Genomic DNA, 18,935 nt, shown 5'->3' on the forward strand with positions numbered 1-18,935 from the left:
CATGTACACATTATGTGAATCAATCCGTTAGCAAGTAAATGTCCTCGCATCATCTTTTGGCAATAGGCCAGATCTGGCATCTGCTTTGTTTTGCTTAACTTATCTGTTGATTCCCGAGTTTAATTGGGCAGGCAATACGACCCGGCTTCACTGAAGAACACTGCGAGAGGGTTGGGGGGAGAAGCTGTTTGAGCCTGTGTGTGTGTGTGTGTGTGTGTGTGTTTGGGACTGGCTGTGTTTACAGAAAACCTATCATTAGGATCAAACACCTTTGGCAGCTGTGTCATTAAGTACTTACAGCACAACCCTTTTTAAGAATGGCATTCATTGAAAACATAACTTTTAGGCACCAGATGACACACCTAACCTGACAAAGGGTGAGAAGGTGATTCGACCTGAATTCACCCTGTTGTAAATATAGATACAAATGAGATGTATCAGGTGTCCTAGGCCAGGAACAGGAATGGGAACACGGTCTGTGTCTTTTTGGCATCATCAGAGGGTACAGTACCTGCCTACAGTACCAGCCAAAAGTTAAAAGTTTGGACACACCTAATTAAGTTAAGGGGAAACATGCATTTTGATGACATATGCTTAAATTCTTGAAATTTGTTTCTTGGACAAATATAAATAGTGAATTTGATGCCTATGTATACACTTCTTTCAATTTTTTTTTTAATTTTAAAAAATATTTTGGCTACTTTGAAGAAATCTAAAATATAAGATAGTTTTGATTTTGGTCACTTTTGGTCACTGTATAATTCTATTTGTGTTATTTCATAGTTTTGATGTTTTTGCTATTATTCTAAAATGTGGAAAATAGTCAAAATAAAGACAAAACCCTTCTATGAGTAGGTGTATCCAGACTTTTGACTGTTACTGTAATTCCACACTAGGTCCTGGCAATGACCCAAGGTTACCATAGAGTGCGAGATGGATACGAGAAAGCACAAAGTAAGCTGGGACGCTGTGTCCCCTCGCCTCTGAGATGCTGGAACACACCTTCAACACAACTTTAGCAGTTACTTTTGTGTATGAAAAAATGTCCTCTCCACATGGTGGCTCTTCACAATGTAGGCCTCGTTCCCTGTTCTTCATGGCAGTGTTCCTTTCCTTGCAAAGGTGGCAGTTTTATAATGCTTATTGCAAAATGTAACACAAAATATCATATGTAGAGTGCCTTTGCTGCCGATACTGTATAATCAAGTGCATATGCATGGGTTTTATATGAGTTTATCCGAGGAGTGTAGCATAGTGGTGAGCAGCAGGACCCGTAACCAAAAGGTTGCTGGTTCTATTCTCCGCTGGGGCACATGTTAAAAAGCTGTAACCTATGCACTCTAGGTAAGAGCATCTGCTAAATGACAATAATGTAATGTAATGTAATTCACAGTTGCTGTGGCACAGTGACTGGATATCCAGCATTGTTGTATTCTTCACAGAAGGGAATGCGCCATGTTTGGACTCCATGCCGACAGAAATAATACATAAGCCTCCCCATGGACTGCAAACAGCTGACTCCTGCAGTTTTATCCTCTTTCCTCTTTGTTTTTTGTGCCACTGAAAAATCTCAGATGAAGTTGCAGCGCCTTTGTGCCGTTTTGCGTCTGATCTTCCAGGTATACAGTACCACCTTACACCTGTAAGGGCTGTAATACCCCAGGTTTTCACCAGCTCAGGGAGGCACCGTTTTGAGTCAGCAGTCAGTCAGATGAGGCTCCTCCAGCTCTTCTCCATTCCCGGGAATCAGGCATGCTCCTGTCACTTGGGTAGAACATTTCCTGATAATGCAAGACTATGTTGTGCCACCAAAAGCCAATTACACCATGGCTGTTTGATGATGGATCTCTCCTGACAGTAATGGATGGCATTTAAATCGACAGCCTCTGGACTAGTCAAATCCCAGGCCCAACTCGGGTTGGGGTTGGGGGGGGTAGGATTTCAGGCTGCGGTAATCTTATTTGCTTGGTTGCTGAATCTCAGGATCACATTCATCAAAAAAGAGAAGGGGAGAGAGAGACGGAGAGAGAGGGAGAGAGAGAGAGAGAAAGAAAGACGCTCCATCCGGCTTCAGCAAACCCGCGGCTCTCAAAGTCTGCTCTGCGACATCTGTGAATGTCCCCCCCTGCGCTTGCAGTTCTAAACACGGCTCCTGAACTACAGGGCTTACTCAAGCACTCATGAAAGAGTGTCGCGAGGTGTCAAATCGAACGCGGGATTGCTTTTTAATCCCGGCCACACTGGCTTCGTCAATAGAAACCCAATACAACCACCAGCTTGTTTTCTTTTTTTTGGCAGCGGGATTCTTGCTGAGCTTAATTTTCAAAGTGAACGCACTGGTGCCAGGGAAGAGCTTTTTTCCTTTCGCTCTTTCTCTCTCGAGGCGGCTTGTGCCAAGAGCAACACACGTGAAGCAGAAACAGTCCGCCCGATCCTCCACCAGCGCCCGCTCGGAAACAGACGGGGGGGGCCCGACGGGCCAGTGTCCCGCCACACTCCCCAGCTGCCCCTCGTAGATTCAAACCTGCCCCTCCCACCCCTGCTCTACTGTGCCGTACTTCCAAAACCACAGTGACATCCAGAGAGAAAGAACCAAACACAAAAATAAAAAAAAGTGAAAAAAGTAAGAAAATTAGTCTGTGTATAAGTTTGAGAATGGTAACTAATCTGTGACGTTTTTTAACTGGTGGTTTGTTTGATTTGAACTGTAATGTTTTATTTCGGGTTGACGGAAATATTAATTCGCTCTTTGGCGTGTTTATTCTCTTGGCGTGTGTATGCGATCGCGTGTCCAACTGAACACCTCCCCTGGGGCACGTTTTCAAAATACGTGCTGGCGTTCTCCTGACAGCTCGCGAGCCCCGATGATTTATTTATACATATTAAACGACAACTGTGAGGTAAACTACTGACGACTGTTCAAAGAAAGGCTCAAGGTGCCCTTAAAGCTCTCAAATCCATAAATCACTTAATAATGAAAAAAAGACAGGTAACCTGTCACAGGAGAAAAAAAAGAACCGCAGTCCAACAGAGAGAAGGAAAGCGCTTTTGCGGTGTGCGGGGATCAGGTACAAAAGATGGTGCGGCCCTCATTAGGGTGACCCCCTCTTCCCCACCCCCTACCCCCCCCTTGATGGTGTCATGCAGCAGAGGAGCGTGAAAGCGCAGTGACACCGCGCGGGCCCGTCCGGCTCTCGGGCGCTAATTCGTCATGACAAATGTGTTCCGATGATCCTCTCCCGCACCACTAATGGGGAGTGGGGAGAGCGCTCTTCATTTGAATAAGGACGACTCCAATTAATCCTTAGGCCCCAGCGCCAGGGTAATTGGACTGGGTCCCTGCTTTGCAGCCCCTGACACAGTTTGCGAGCTCTGCTTGTAAGGAAGGAACCCCTCTCAGTGCGAACCTTTGTGAACAGCACGTTATTTCATCCCGTAGCAAGGCAATGATACCTGATTACCTATGTAAACAGAGCCTCCGTGGTTCTGTGGTACGTAGTGCATATATACACATGTGCACGGAAACACATGCTCTGAATTCAGCTGTTATATGATTATATGGCGTATATGAGTGTACTGTCCATGGTAATTAGGTCTTGCTTTGACAAGACGTTTAAAGTCACAGCAAATAAACGCTGCTTTTTTTTTCATTTTGGCTTTCATCGGAAGGCAAGGAGCTGTTTACCAGAGTATCTGTAACTGCGCTTAATAATCTCCAAATCGGCTGTGCTTCCGTGTATTGCAGCCATAAAGCTTGGAAAACTTCCACATGAGCTGAATAACTGAAACAAAGTTTTTTTTTTCGGTAAATGAAATTGTTCACAGACCCAGCAACAATAGTAGGGGGAGAGGGGAGAAAATAACCTTCTGATCGCCGCCACATGTTCCGTTTGACTGCTGCAGGATCTTAATGACGGCATCATTACAGCGGAGAAATCAAAGAGAGCCCATTCTTCTGCTTCAGTCAATGAGGTGCGCGAGCTACTGAGAGCTCCACTAAAGTGACAAGACACTTCAATGGCAGACCGCTCAGTGGTAGAGGACAAATTATAACATCATGCATGTTTTAAGACCTCCGGTTGTCTAAGTGCATTCGTGAATCTCCTACCACGATGTTTAAACAGCGGAAGTCTCTCCTATATGCAGTTCCTTTCATGTCTTCAGTAAAATACCTGTGGTAATATATGTAATTTTTCTTCATCTTACAGCAAGAAAGTTGTCTTGTTTTCTGGTTCAGCAGAAAAAAAGAAAACACTGTGATGTCAGTGGTATTATAATATACCTATACAGAGGCAGTCTGCACCAGGAACTCTTTTGAAATTCTAATACAAAGGCCTGTCTTGCTAGCAGAAATAAACACAGTTTCCGGCAGCACAAAGAGCAGCTCTCATCTTGCCCGCGTAAGAACTTTCTCCCCCCCCCTCACTCTCTCTCTCTCTCTCTCTCCCTTTCTCCCTCTCTCCCTCTTCGTTTCATTTTATCGAGCACATAAAATAAGCGACCCTGTATTTTCGGCAAAAGCGTCTGCTGATGAACCTTGCGGGGAGATTCTCGGATTACTTGGGGGATTAGGGTCGGCCGGGCCTGCTCCGAGCCCCACATCTAAAGGCTGTCTGTCATAATGCACAAACAACACCTCGCGATCACTCGCCGACAGCAGGGGAAGAAAGGGCCTTCTCAGAGGAGAATGGCTTTGGAGGCAGGAGGGAGAAAGGCATATGTTACAGGCCAGGGATTGATGTCGGCTCTTTCATTGTTATGCTGCGATTTATCTAACACACCCAGAGCACCGAAAGCTCTTGCTGTGCGCGGGCTGTTCTCCATACGTGTGTGTTTGTGTGTGTTTGTGTGTTTGTGTGTGTGTGTGGGTGTGTGTGTGGGTGTGTGTGTGTGTGTGGGTGTGTGTGTGTGGGGGTGTGTGTGTGTGTGTTTGTGTGTATTTTCATCCAGCTAACTTATGTACCATATGTCTTAATTATATATTGATGACATTAGATGTCATTTGGTCACCATTATCACCAAAATCAGCACAAACACACACACACACACACACTCCTGCAGCTGTTTTCCTCTGTGTGTGTGTGTGTTGTTCTGGGTGTTTTGACTACAGTCGTGAGTGCGAAGTGACAACACATTCCTTTGGTCCGCCGCGAATGCCTTGGCAAGGGGGACGCCATTCCTGCGCTAAAGTTAGATGCGATCTGCCTCCTTAATTAATCCGTCGCAAATTAATTTCAGTCTCCCTGGAGATGCAGGGAAAAACGTGTGAAGCACACTTTGATATTTGAAGCGAATGCGCCTGTTTTATTGAACGAGAGTAAATCGATAAATGAATGAAAAAAAATGTGCAAAATTTGTAGCTTTGATTCATTACCCCTGTTTTTTTCACAGGCCCCCAGACTATGGGGAAATTAATTACTTCAGATTAATGTTGTGCGCCCCTACTTTTTGCCGAATGGAAGGCTCTCAAATGAAGGGCTGTTGAAACACATCCATTCCTTTATGGATTATTTCTGGCCTCTCCAAATCTGGTTTCAAAAAAAGGAAAAACAACAAAAAAAAGTTTTGCAGCCCGAGTCGTCTGGATCAGCCCCTATTGGCTGGCTTGGGCTGCCTCCCCGTTTCTGGAGCTTGTATTTTTGTAAAGGTGTGTGGCACATCTGCAGAACGCTATTGTTTATTCATGGAGTAAACCCTTTGAAATGTGTTAAAATGCTTCCCACTCATTATAAAAATCCTGCCACCCATGGATTAAGACTTTGATGTCACCAATCCTGCTTCAAAGGCTTCTTTCAGCGCTATTAATCACAGTTTAGCCTCTGAAGATACAGCCAGAGAAAACATTTGGACATCTTGTGCTTTACTTGCTGAAACTTTGAAACGCTCAGACTGTCTTGCACATGCTCGGTTCATATCCTCCGCTCCGCCGTGCGAGAGAGAGCGAGACTCTGCTGTGAGATGCCCCTGTGTTCCCTTCCTGCCCCTCCTGTGATACCTGCGGGTGCACTTCACCTTCATCTTCATTCAGGAGACAGACGCAGCCCAGCCCAGCCCAGCCCAGCCCGGCTACAGCACAGCGCTCTCCAGAAAAACATGAATCAGTCTGGAATTCCCATGTATGACACCATTAGGGTGTGGTCTGAACACTTGTCTTTGTCTGTTGTGCCTGTAATTATGTTTCTGTTTTTTTTTTTTTCTCCCTTCTGAGGGGTTGAATAAATCCTTGCTGAAAGATGTCCCATGTTTTCGCTCTGTGTCATGAACAGGTAATCTGGCCACCTCTCGAGCGAGGGTCACCGCAGCGTCGAGATCACTGCCACCCCAGCTCGGCGCAGGACGGAACAAGGTGGGTAGCTTTTTCAGCTGGGAACTGTTAACCCCTCCCCAGATGAGTCATCCAGAAACCTGGACAGGACTGACTGATCCTAGGCTATTGCCCCCCTTTTTTTCTCTCATACTATTGAGTTATTGTTTTGGCACTTGCTGTCTTCCCCGGTGCAGCATTGTCTGTTTTCATGAACGAGGCTTCCAACTGCCTGCTTGGATGATTGCATTGTAGCTCACTGGCTGGCCGGCTCATTGCATCATCAATGGGTGCAACTTCAAACCGAAAGCGTGTTGACACTTCCCAGCATGCACCACCCCCAGCCGGGATCTGCCTGACACTTCTTTCATGCCCAGACTGTGACTTCCACACAACACCGGTTTGCAGTTTGGTGATAAATTATTACAGCTCACTGCTGTCCTGGGAAAAAGAGCAGCATGACATTGTTTGCAAGATTTTATAAGATTACCTTTGTCATGACCACCAAAAAAACAGATACAAAATCACTAACTTTAGGACAGATTCAGGTCCTGTAAGTCCTGTAAAAATATCCTGACCGGTGGCTTGATATCAGCACTTCAGCACCAACAGCCATGCCCTGTGAGAGGCTGTCCCTATTCGTGGGCACACATTACTCAGCAAAGAAATATTGACATATCCGTGCACCTCCGTTTTGTGATTTTGCTCTCCAGGCATTCCTTAAAGGGGAAAAAATGATTTAATGACCATCTAATAACTCCGTTCCATAAAAATAAGTGTGAGGAGTGAGAGCGGAGGTAATGGTAGAACACTTGAGGTGATTTATGCGGCGGAGGTTTGAATGTGTTTATGACCAGGCAGTTAGCGGCAGTGGACTGAGAGCCGCCGCGTTCTAATGGGGGGGGGGCTGTGCCGCCGTGCTCTCTCTCTCTCTCCCCCGCGGCGGACACCACACATCAATCAAACCGCGAGGCAACCCTGTGAGTGGGGACCGTTTATTGTAAACCCCCCCCCCGCTACCCGCCCGCCCTGCACCAGCGGTGGAGATGAGCAAACGCCTCGGCCAATGACCCGGCGAGAATTCCTGCCGCTCTGACGTGTGACAGATCGTTTGTCAAACCTCACTGTCAGAGACTCACTTGCTACGTGCATATAACCCCAGAGGTCAAGGGTTAATGGGCACGAAAACCACGACTATTAACCCCGGTCGCTATCTCCAGTGACTTCAGGGAGGGTGTTTCTGATCTTACAATCCTCATGTCTAGTCATCTTTTCTTTTAATCTAACTTGACATTCTCCATCTGTCTCTGTATTTCAAAATTCTCTTTCCTGTTTTCAGTCTCCCAAATACCTGTTGAAGGTAAGAACCTGAACTGTATCGCACCAGTGATGCTTAAGTAGTCATTTAACCATGTTCAGTCCCATGCTGGCACTCATTACTGTTACACTTCGCATAGCTGCATGTGCCTTTGACCCGCCTTTCACTGCGTGAGCATGTATGCTAATGCTACAGTAGATGACAAGTTTGCTAAATTAATGAAGACGTATGCCTGTTCTCGTGTAGCCGAAGTTAACTCAAAACTATAACCTGAGATATTTAGATTCATCTAAATACAGGGAGTCTTGTTTTTTTTTTTTTAATTATATTTGTATTTAAAAGTAGTCGGAGGGTATAACGTGAAGGAGAACACTTCTTAAAAATTAAAATGTAGTGCTTCACGTGATTCAAGAACATACAGTAGAATCTAAACGTGTCTAAATAAGCCTAGAGCGCAACCCTCCTCTTCTCATCCATCCACTATCGAGCCAAGGACTTTGTTCTGGTGAATAGATACAAACTACTGTGAAAAAAGCTGCTTTTCCACAGATAGCTCTGTGATCCCTCAATGACTCCATTAGTTAGGTGGATAATTTATGGATGGTGGCACATTTGTCTTAAAATTGGGGAAAAAGGAAGGCGTGTCCTTTCAGTAAGTCATATGCCATTGCAACAATACGATTTGTGAGTGTCATTTCTACTTTTTTCATTAGCTTGATTTTGATGGATTTTCTTGACTGGAGGTCTCCTTTTAAATACATTCAATATAAAGAAAAAAAAACAAATGTAGCAATCACCTCAAACACTTGTAAACTGCTAACAACTGAACAGCACGTAAAAGAGCTCTAATCTCAAATAATCAAAACGGCATATGCAGATGTGTAAGGACTCTCGTTAAAAATGTTCCTACTGAAGGGAGACAGCTTCTCACCCTTCCATCAGAACAGCACTGTGAGATTGTAAACTGTCAGAGCCTCCAATTACACCACTGAGGTGATACAGGAAATACCGGGACTACCTTTCTCTCTGTACTAAGATGATGAAATAAAATATTAAGATATGCACTTTGCTGTATAGACTTACAATAAAATATTTATTGCTTCATTAAATTTGATGAAGTCATGAGCAGAGGAGGCCATTAGAATGCTAATATTGTGTCCTCTTTAATACGCTGCCGAGGAGATATCCTGGTTTTGAGATGGCAAGCCTCATTACAGGACGCGCTTTGCCCATTTTCCCATGCCCCTCAGCTGCGCCGCTCATTTCTTTCTAGATTGTTGACTTTAAGTGTTTCTAGTGCAGCGCTTGAGCCGGTGATAATATCACACGTGTTATCATCAAGCTTGTCCCATTTTACAAATGTGTGGAATTATATGTGTACGTGTAGAAATTATTGTTTGTGTGTAGTTTCTCAGCGGGCTGAGGTTTAGGGAGGTGTAAAAATAAAGGCCATTGTCCAAAGACCACTCATTCCTGCTTGTAGAGTGCTGGCTTCCCACTTACCGAGCATGTGTTTGAGAACTTAGCCTCTGGTCTCTGGGCACAGGAACTCATCTATGCTGTGAACGACAGCGATGGGGTCCTTTGTTTCACTCTAGCATAAGGAGGGAAGAACGTGAAAGGTGGAGTAATCTGGAATTCATATCTGCTTAATTGGCTTGGTTTAAGAAGCTCCAGAGATCCGAAGCAGTTGCTTTAACCGGGAACGGCCACTGCTTGGTATTGTAGTGATACTGTCGGTGTTTTACCCTTCATGACCTTGATTTGATACAATCGCATAGTACATGTTCTGTTCTGGAAGCTTTATGATCGTATTTTGAGCTGTTTGCATAATGTCAGGCTTGAGTGGCCAGTTGGATCACAGATTGTCTCTTTTTGGGGGCGGGGTTTCTCTCCAGGTGGACACCATGGAGATGATGCGGCACCCTGAGGAGACCACCAACATGAGGAGACAGACCGTGGCCTCCTACTTCCGCGTACGTCTCCCTCCTCCTCCCAAGAACACAGTAACAACGCTGGCAGGGCGTCCCATTGATTAGTGTATAAATACCAGAAGTGAAGATGACGTTCTGCTGGAAGATCTCAATGCGTTACAAGGGCCATGTTGTTTAATTGAGGATTGTACTTATTACTTACTTATTTACTAATTTCTAATGCTTTCTTTTTTCTAATATGTTACACAGGGTTTAAGGTTGCTTGAACCATTCATGTTTTACTGTAATTGGGCATAATTCAGTTCCTTGGCATAGAGCCCCCCATTATAGCATCAAACCTATGTCTTATGTCAAGTTAATATCTTAATTGCATCAGTTTTGTAATTGTTGCTGTGGGTAGGGGAATGCAGTGTTGGGTAGTCTAGGTAGGGGTAATGACATGGAGACATTTTGCTGATATTGGCTATAATAAAAAAAAGTCAATCAAGTTTTCTCACACTGCATTCCTTTCATATCAACCATATAATGGTTGGTTCCATAAAACCTGCAGCAACAATTCGGGAAGATAATTTCCTGCACGAGCCTCCCTGCTGTTGTACATGTGTCATTTAACAACAGTTTAGTGTGTATTTATGGGAGGTCACGCCTTGGTCCGTGCTTCCTGTCAGACAGCAGCCTTCTGTGACCAGTAAACGCGGCCGTGATTTACTCCTGTGTTAGCTGGGCATCATGGGAGCATGACTGCGCGGCCGCTGTTTATCACCAGTATAAAAGCGATGTGTAACCCATTACGATGCGTAGCAGAGTGGTGAGGGCGGAACTGATTTAGCACCCTCGCAAACGCACAGCGGCAGTGGGTTGGCTTGTAAAAAGAGACGCTCTCTAAGTGCATTGTAACCCCCCCATACCTCTACACACACACACACACACTACACATAGATGACCTCACTGAGGGGCCTCCCTGAAACACAACCCCCCACCCCCAACTACACACAGACACACACATACATACACACATATACACACGCACGCACGCAAATACACACACACACACACATACATACACACGTGCGCACCCTCACTGAAGAGCCTCCCTGAAACACAACAACCCCCCGGCAACACATGTACGTGCGCCCTCACTCACTGAAGGGCCTCCCTGAATCACAGCGCCCCCCCCCCCCCCACCTTTCCCTTCTCCTCCCTCTTCCCCGGCAGTACTCCCTGATGGACCTCCTGTCCAAGATGGTGGTGGGCCAGCCCCACTTCGTACGCTGCATCAAGCCCAACGACGACCGCCAGGCCCTGCGCTTCTGCGAGGAGCGGGTGATGGTGCAGCTGCGCTACACCGGGATCCTGGAGACGGTCAACATTCGCCGCCAGGGCTTCTCCCACCGCATCCCCTTTGAGGATTTCGTCAACAGGTACCGCCCCCTCCCCACGCTGGGCAGGGAGTCCCCGCCTGCCCCCCTCCCCTCCCCCAAGAGAGGGGAAGACGAGTTTACCTCAGGACGACCCACGCAGGGCATGGTTTTTTAATTACAGCGAGGAGCCGGGGACCACAGTGGAGTCTGGCTAATTTGCTGTCTGTAGGAATGACACTCAGAAAGGCCTCCCTCTGCGGTACAAAGTGGGCCGAGGTTCTGGGGAAAGGACAGAAACAGGATGGGACAGTGCTCATTAAGTGACTTAAACAGTTTGAACAAATATGAACCCCACATACATACATAAATACATACATACTTGGAGGTAGCCAAAATTAAGGAAACACCAAACAATATATCAATATTCATTAACTAATGAGGAGTGGACCACCCTTTCCCTTCTGAACAGCTTTAGTCCTCCTTGGAATGCTGTTATACAAGTTTCTAGGGGGATATTGGACCTTTCTTTAAGAAGGGAAGCCTCCAGTTCTTTAAGAGATGCAGGAGGTAGAATGTTCTCTGCACTCAACATTCCAGAATGTCCCATACAGCTTCCATGATGTTTACATCTGGTACCTGGGGAGGCCATGGGAGGGTATTTGACTTCATCCTGGTGTTTGTGGAGGCACTCTTGAATATGTTCAGCAGTGTCATCTTGGAATATAGGAACATTTTGAAGAAACAATGTTTGCACCTACTCACCTAAAATAATGCCTAGTGACTCCCAACAGATGGCTGCCCATAACATAATATATCCACCACTGTGTTTAACAGCTGAGAAAAGGCAATGTGGATTGAAGGCTTCCTATGGCTTCCTTCAAACATAAACCCATCCAGAAGTAGGAAAAGATTAAAAGATCAGACCATATTACTTTCTTCATATGCTTAGATGCCCAGGTTTTGTGCTCATTGCACCAGGCTATGCTGTGGCCTTGTGTAGAATTGGTTTTTGTGTTGAAATTAGTATTGATATTAATATGAAACACATGTGTAGAGTCCTTTTTTTATTCTTTATTTAGCTATTTCAAAATGTGAGCCTTTTTCATTTGGTGTTTCCGTTATTTTGTCTACCCCCTGTACGTACAGACGTACAATCTTAGCGAAAAGTGATTATGCGGTATCAAAACACATGCAGATGCTCACCTAGGGAAAAAAGAAGATCCGTTTGACTTGCTTTGGTTTGCAGTGCTTCTCTTTAGCTGGATTCACAGGGTGTTTATGCATTCTGGATGCGTGTGCTACCACAGTCTCATTAGCTGCCTAAGGCGAGCGAGCAGAGCTTGTATGAAAAGGAGTGTTTGTTGTCTGCATGAAAGCGAGGTTAAAGACCCAGACAGGTGGCGCTAAGTGAGTCTGGACCGTGTTACTCAGTCTGGCCTGTTCAGCAGGAGGCCCCCTTGGGGGTCCACAAGAAGGGCTCTTCAGTACCAACACAAATAACTCATTCTGCAATCGCTGCTTCTCGAGAACACGAACGCAATGTGTCAGTGAGCGTGTCTTGAGTCGAGACCGGGGGAGAATGGAGTGCACCGCACGCAGCCCCACCCCGAATCCCAAGTCCGTGGGACTGAACTCCTCCTACTAATCCTGCTCGGAGTGGAAAACGCACTCGATTCTTAGGTTACGCCGAGTCCTTGGGAAATAGAGATAGGAAACCTACGTTTGATCAATTAAGGCCCGAGAAGCATTCCAGGCATTTCCAATGGGGGAGCTTTAAGATGATATAAAATTTAATTAGCCAGCCGCACGTGGCCGGCGTTGAAAATTAGGAGGACAGTCGTTTAGTCTCATCGCTGCAGGGCAGTTTTTTTTTAAAGACTGTGAGGGCAATTTCAGCTGATTGCGCATAGAAAGACCAGAATGTCCAGCGGTGCCGTCTGCCTCCCCTGGGTTCCAGCTTCTCTGGGGTGGGGCTACATGATTGGCCAGCTTCTGAGGGGTTTATCCAGCTCGGTGCTGGGTGTGAAACGGGGTCACTCCGCGGACGGGCTGTTAACCTTCGGCAGAGCGACAGGCGTCAGAAATAGCTCAGCGCGAGGCCGTGTTAAAAGATCCGGCCCTGTAATTATGGGTGTAAGCAGTGGGATTGGCCGAGTCTGTCTGTCTGAGGGCTCTCCGCCGTTTTTAATTGGCAGAGGATTTTTACTGAAGCTGAATAAGGAGGTGCAGAGGAACAAACTGCAGATGTCAGGGCTGTTATGCGATTGTTTCCCTCGATCTTCTACAAAGCCTGCGGTTGCAATTCAGGCTGTCTTACGGCATTTATTACGTTTAAATACGTCTGCTTCCCGATCTCATCCTCAGAAATACACAAATCTGCTTTACCTTTTCACACATGTCATAGGAGAGAGACAGACTTTATTAAAAGATGTAAGAGTGTCAGTTCTGACATCGTTCCCTCCGGTCGTGATCGAGCCGGCGTAAATAAGCACGGCTCCGTTCTTGCCTAAAGCCAGGCTGAACTTAAAACGACACCTGCGACGGTTAAACTGCACTTGGAGTGAAAACTGATTTGAATGTGTACCTTCATATCAAAGCCCCCTCTGATGTTGCCAAGGAGTGCACTTTGTGTTCACCATCAAAGCGCTAACAGGTATCAACAGGAATTAATATAAAAAGGCAGTAAATCGTGAGGATATCAAAGAATGTTTTCCCCGCCGTCCCCATTGTTGTGTTTCCATACTTTGACTAACTCTCTGACGTCGGGGGAATGAACCCTCAGCGTTTCCAGCCTTGATGTTCCTGAGCAAAGAGTGCTATCAGGTCCCTCCTATGCTGGTGTTTTGTAAACTGCTATGCCGGAGGAGTAAGACAGTCTAGTGCCCCCCCCCCCTCCCCTAACAATGGGGGAAAAATGAGAGGATGAACCTGAGGAGAAAATAGGATCCCCACATGGCAGGCCCCCCCCGGGGTGCCCTCCGCCACTGGTGAAATAAGAAGAAAGCAAAGGGGAAGAGCCCTGACAATAGGCCTCTGTGAAGGGCTCAAACAGGTGACAAAAAGGCCCCCTTACTGTACAGAGCACCCCTACCCCCCCACCCCCCCCACCCAACAATTATCTGACGGGAGAATGAGACCTGATCCAGCGCCCTGGCAGGTCCCAGGAAACCCTACATCCCCTGGGACAAGAACCTCCCTGGTTCTTTTCACATATCTGAAGAGCTCAACGGTTTTACCCTCCAACCCTTTTTTTTTTTTTTTTTTACAATAAGAAAGGTCTGCCTTGAAACGACGGCTCTTCCCCGTCTCTCTGCCCGAGTTTGCAGCATGTGTGATGTATGGGATATATTTGCACACGTCTGATCTTAACACACTATAGACTCAGGGTGATCTGCAGCAGGGGAATTCCCACTCCATGGGGTAAGCGGTGGAACATGTCAAGCTTTGTCGAAACAAATCGAAGTGATTTTTATTGCCTCCATATATTAAATCATATATTCAATACTTCAGATGCATTATTTTCTTTAAGTCACATTGCTCCAAATCCCGGGTGTATGGAGCTTTGCCAGGGAGAGAAGGCCTTTTCAGCTCTGTCTCTAAGCCTTGAAACACCTGCATCTTCAGAAAGGGGTAATTGACAGACACAGCCAAGACCGAGCTTCTTTCATCAGAAGAACATCTTCAAGTTCTGCAGAATGAGAAAGCAAAAAATGCTCAATAACATGGCAGAAGATAACCTTAATGAACAGCACTGCAGTTCTGAGGCCGAACACAATTGGACAAGTGGTTTGACTGTTAAAATGCCACAAGCTTCAAATTTAGAACATTTTCCTTTTGAACCATTTGGAACGTTTTGAACAACCGTTCTCCATACCTCCATAACGCACAAATAAGAAAAGATTCAATTTATCCTCTCAACATAGCTTTAAATGTAATGGATATTGTTCAGCGACAAATACTGAAACATAGGAAGTTAGGAAATAGTTAATAAAAATTAAAGCTTCTTTGGGAATGTTGACTAACCTAGTGTAAAATTAAATCTCTCATACTCCCTGGCAATGTTTTTTGACAGTTAAAGTTGAGGGTGAAATGCAAAACTTCCAAAGGACATTAAAAGTGTAAATTGATGTTGACCAGTCTGAGGGGAAATTAATATATATTTTCACCAAATATCTCCAACTCAAATTTATTTGGAAATGCTGACGGATTCAACTTTGAAATCAAATCCACGATGATTCCCTTGCTGTTAAAACAGAATACTAACTTTTTGAAGGATTTTAAAAGTGAAAACCACATTTGCCAGTCTAAGGGAGGCTGGTTACATTGCCTCCAATGTGTAATTAAGGGATTAACATTAACCAAAATTAGCTGTAATTAGTGGTTCAGTTGATGTTGCTGATGAATTTTAGACATTAAAGTAGTAGGCCATGCAATATCTAATATGAAACAGTTAAATGTAAAGGTTCATACATTCATACTAGATGTATAAGTTAACGTACTCTCTCCACATGTTGGCTAGCTCACTATCAAACTGCATGCAGGACACTTAAAGGCAGTATGCCCCAAGGTGCTCTTAGTTGTAGCATAAGAAAAGTACTCAGATACAGTCTTGCATTATTGCCATTTGTCTTTAACTGAGTCTCACGTAAGCGTTTATATTCTGAGGAAGCTGAGCTGTTCATTGAAGCCCCTCCCCCACTTACCCACACACACACACTCCAACATGGGTCACCGGTAGCCAGTAATGTCCATGTTGTGATTGTCTTGGTGATGTCACTCGGTTTCTCTACCACATGTTTGCGAATTTCCCGCTTTCATGTGTTTGTTTTCTGCAACGGAATCAGCAAGCGAGTCATCAATAGCTGCTCCCATTGTGGAAACTGGTATCTGCCCTCTGTGTGAAAGGCAAATGGCCTTCCTTCTTTGTTGCACAATGCACCCTGGAGGCATAGTGTCGTATAGTACATGGCTCTGTTTACCTGCCCTGCATATCCAACTGTACAGTAATACCGCCTGTGGGAGGTAGACCTGACATGCATAACCTGTACACCTGGCAAGCGAGGTTAGTGTCAGTGTAATGCCAGCTGCCATGGTAGGGTTATGGCTGCTCTGAGGTTGGAATGTGCTCTGCTCACAGGGTATTGTGATGTCATGGCTACTCTCCAAAGCCCACGATACCATGTGACCTACCTTTTGACCTCATGGAGCGCATTCAGAATTTGCTAATGAACAGTGCAATTTACCTACCTGGTGTTCAAGACAGCAGGGAGTGCACGCTTTTTTAGCACACTGCTCAGTCCTGACTCGTGTCAGTATCAAAACCCATTTCTTTGTATCACAGCTCCCTCACTGAATATAGCCCGATGTGGCCATCACAAGGTGCTCATTGACCTTTGACAATGTAGTCAAACCCGCATTCTCCTTCAACACGCAGCGTAATAACAGTTCCCTGGTAGCAGGTACTTTTGCCATTCCCCAACACTGCAGGGCACTGATGCAAGAACCAAACTTTAATAGGAGCGGTTTGCTGAGAGGATGTAATGGAGGGGCTACTGTGTATCTCTGAGGATATAATGGAGCTGGTTGTCATTAGGGGCAATGTGTTAGTCCTGACGTGAGATGAGCATTCTCAGTGCAGCTGCAGCGTCTGCATGACTCTAATGAGCGCTGGTGCACATTGTTGAGAATGATTTTGATCAGACAACTCCAGCCCCCCACCACCCCCCCACACCCCACCCCCCCATCATCTAATATCCCTCTCTGACATTAATTTCAAGATCACAAGGAGACTTGTTGAATGATCAGTGTTAAATCCATAACTACAGAACCCAATTAGTTTTCCCAGGGATCTTGGCACTTCTGAAGGTTTCCCTGCCAGAGTCTCTGCCTCCGATGACATATCCGCAGGCTGTTATTGGAGCAGGTCTGCAAAGTTAAGGACCTTAAGGATTCTGTCTCCTCTGGTTGCTTCTGCATACGTAATTGTGAAGGAGAGCGTCACATTTTGCACAACTATGACAAATACAAACATCCCGTTTAAAAATTCAGCCACTGGCATCGCATGCCAATGGTTAAGAACCCTTTTTTTTAACATCTGTAGTTTTCCCATGTTTCAGTCCTCTTCACGGGGTGATTAAAACACAGTCGAAGATGATGTCAAGCCCTCTTAAATGAACAATCGCATTTCCAATAAACCAGCGGATATTTGATTCCAAACAATAAGAAACAGATGTTAAAAGATTCCAAGATCCCAGCACAGCCACTTTGTCCAGGGCTTGCGGGGCATGCTTCCTTGGAGACCTAAACTGTAATTTTACTGTACATACACAGTACGTGTTTCTGGAGAGCCATTTTTTGTTTAACTCTACGATAACAAAAGCTTTGAAAGCTTGCCCAGGGATTTTCAATATCTTTGTCTTGTCATCGCAGCTTGTCACCATAAATACAGAAATATTCATTTTAAGCACAAAGTATGCAGGGAAATTCTGAAGGTCAGGGAAAAAAGTGAAAATGTGAAAATCTTTCACACACAAACATGCACTCTCACAACAGCAACCTACTTGTATGTCAATCCTTGCATTGCATTGTCATTTAGCAGATGCTCTTATCCAGAGCAACTTACATAGGTTACAGTTTCATCCAGGTATACAGCTGGATACTTACGGAGGCAATTGTAGGTTAAACACTTTTCCCAAGGGTACAACAGCAGTCCCCCGCTGGGGAATTGAACCAACAACCTTTTGATTACGAGCCCTGCTCCTTACCACTGCACCATAGTGCTGCCAGCCATGTCCTGTCATATTCCACTGCAACACAAGCAAAAGCACACAGCATTGTTAACATTCACATCAGAGAAGATTTAGTGCATAATTTGTTAAAGAGAGGCGGTTCCTTTCAGAGGTGGGTCATGTTTTGAGAGCTGAGCCCCCATGTCTGGTGTAATCCCCGTGGGTTTTGTCTCTCGACCTTTCAGGTATTACTACCTGGCCTTCCGTGCCCACGAGATGCCAGACACCAGCCAGGAGAACGTGGTGGCTATCCTGGAGAGGGCCAAGCTGGACAACTGGGTGCTGGGGAAGACCAAGGTAAAGAGAGAGGAGCGGCCTGGGGGATTACACCACGGTACTTGTTTTTTCCATTCGAGAGACCCCAGAGGATTTGCTCAGAAATCCCCTTGTCCACTTAGAAGAGGCTGTTTTCCCAGCCGGCTCCCGCGCATACAAAACAAAAGCCCTCCCTTTGATCCCCTCTTTTTTTTTTTTTTTTTTGGTCTTAACTACAAAAACCTCAGTGAGGGGGTGCATTATTTATGAATCTCACAGACCAAATTGTTGACATTAGTTGTTTCAAAAACAGAATTAAAGCTAAGTTCAAAGCAGCACTGTTGTTGTTTTTTCCATAATGATTCTTGTGCGGTGAAATAGAAATTATCAGCGGCCCGTCTAGCCGTCAGTGTTGGGTCTGAGGGACTCACAGAGAGCTCAGTCCCTTGCCGGTTGGCGTCTTGTGGCAGGTCTTCCTGAAGTACTACCACGTGGAGCAGCTCAACCTGCTGCTGCGTGAGGTGATCGCCCGGGTGGTGGTGATGCAGGCCTACACCAAGGGCTGGCTGGGGGCCCGCCGTTACCGCCGGGAGAGGGAGAGGAGGACGCAGGGAGCCATCGTCATCCAGTCAGGTGAGCGCCCCCTGTCTACCGGACATGGCCACAACAGGTTGCACTGAGGCAGCTTCAAACCGTGACATTACATTTCATCACATTACATCACATGACATGACATCACATTACATTACATGACATGACATTACATGACATCACATGACATCACTTCACATCACATGCCATTACATTACATGCATGACATTACATTACACTTTCTTAGTAGATGCTCCTATCCAGAGTGACATTATGCAGTTATCCATTCATACAGCTGCCAGTTTGGGCTAAGTGCTTTGTCCCAGAGTACAACAGCAGCGGCCCACCTGGGAATTGAACCAGTAACCTTCTTTTAGTTTATGA

The 18,935-nt window shown here is 45.6% G+C and overlaps 1 protein-coding gene across 1 annotated transcript in view; it reads left to right on the forward strand.

The window, feature by feature from the left end:
- Positions 1–18,935, forward strand: part of myo3b (myosin IIIB) — a 104,026-nt gene that overhangs the window by 53,775 nt on the left and 31,316 nt on the right. The window contains exons 24-29 of the mRNA XM_036545153.1: positions 6,267–6,346; positions 7,644–7,664; positions 9,521–9,598; positions 10,772–10,977; positions 17,891–18,002; positions 18,431–18,593. Of these exons, the coding sequence (XP_036401046.1) occupies positions 6,267–6,346; positions 7,644–7,664; positions 9,521–9,598; positions 10,772–10,977; positions 17,891–18,002; positions 18,431–18,593 (660 nt within the window). The remainder of the gene's footprint in view (positions 1–6,266; positions 6,347–7,643; positions 7,665–9,520; positions 9,599–10,771; positions 10,978–17,890; positions 18,003–18,430; positions 18,594–18,935) is intronic.

This window comes from Megalops cyprinoides, chromosome 14 (genome assembly GCF_013368585.1).
Source record: "Megalops cyprinoides isolate fMegCyp1 chromosome 14, fMegCyp1.pri, whole genome shotgun sequence".
NCBI classification, from domain to species: domain Eukaryota; kingdom Metazoa; phylum Chordata; class Actinopteri; order Elopiformes; family Megalopidae; genus Megalops; species Megalops cyprinoides.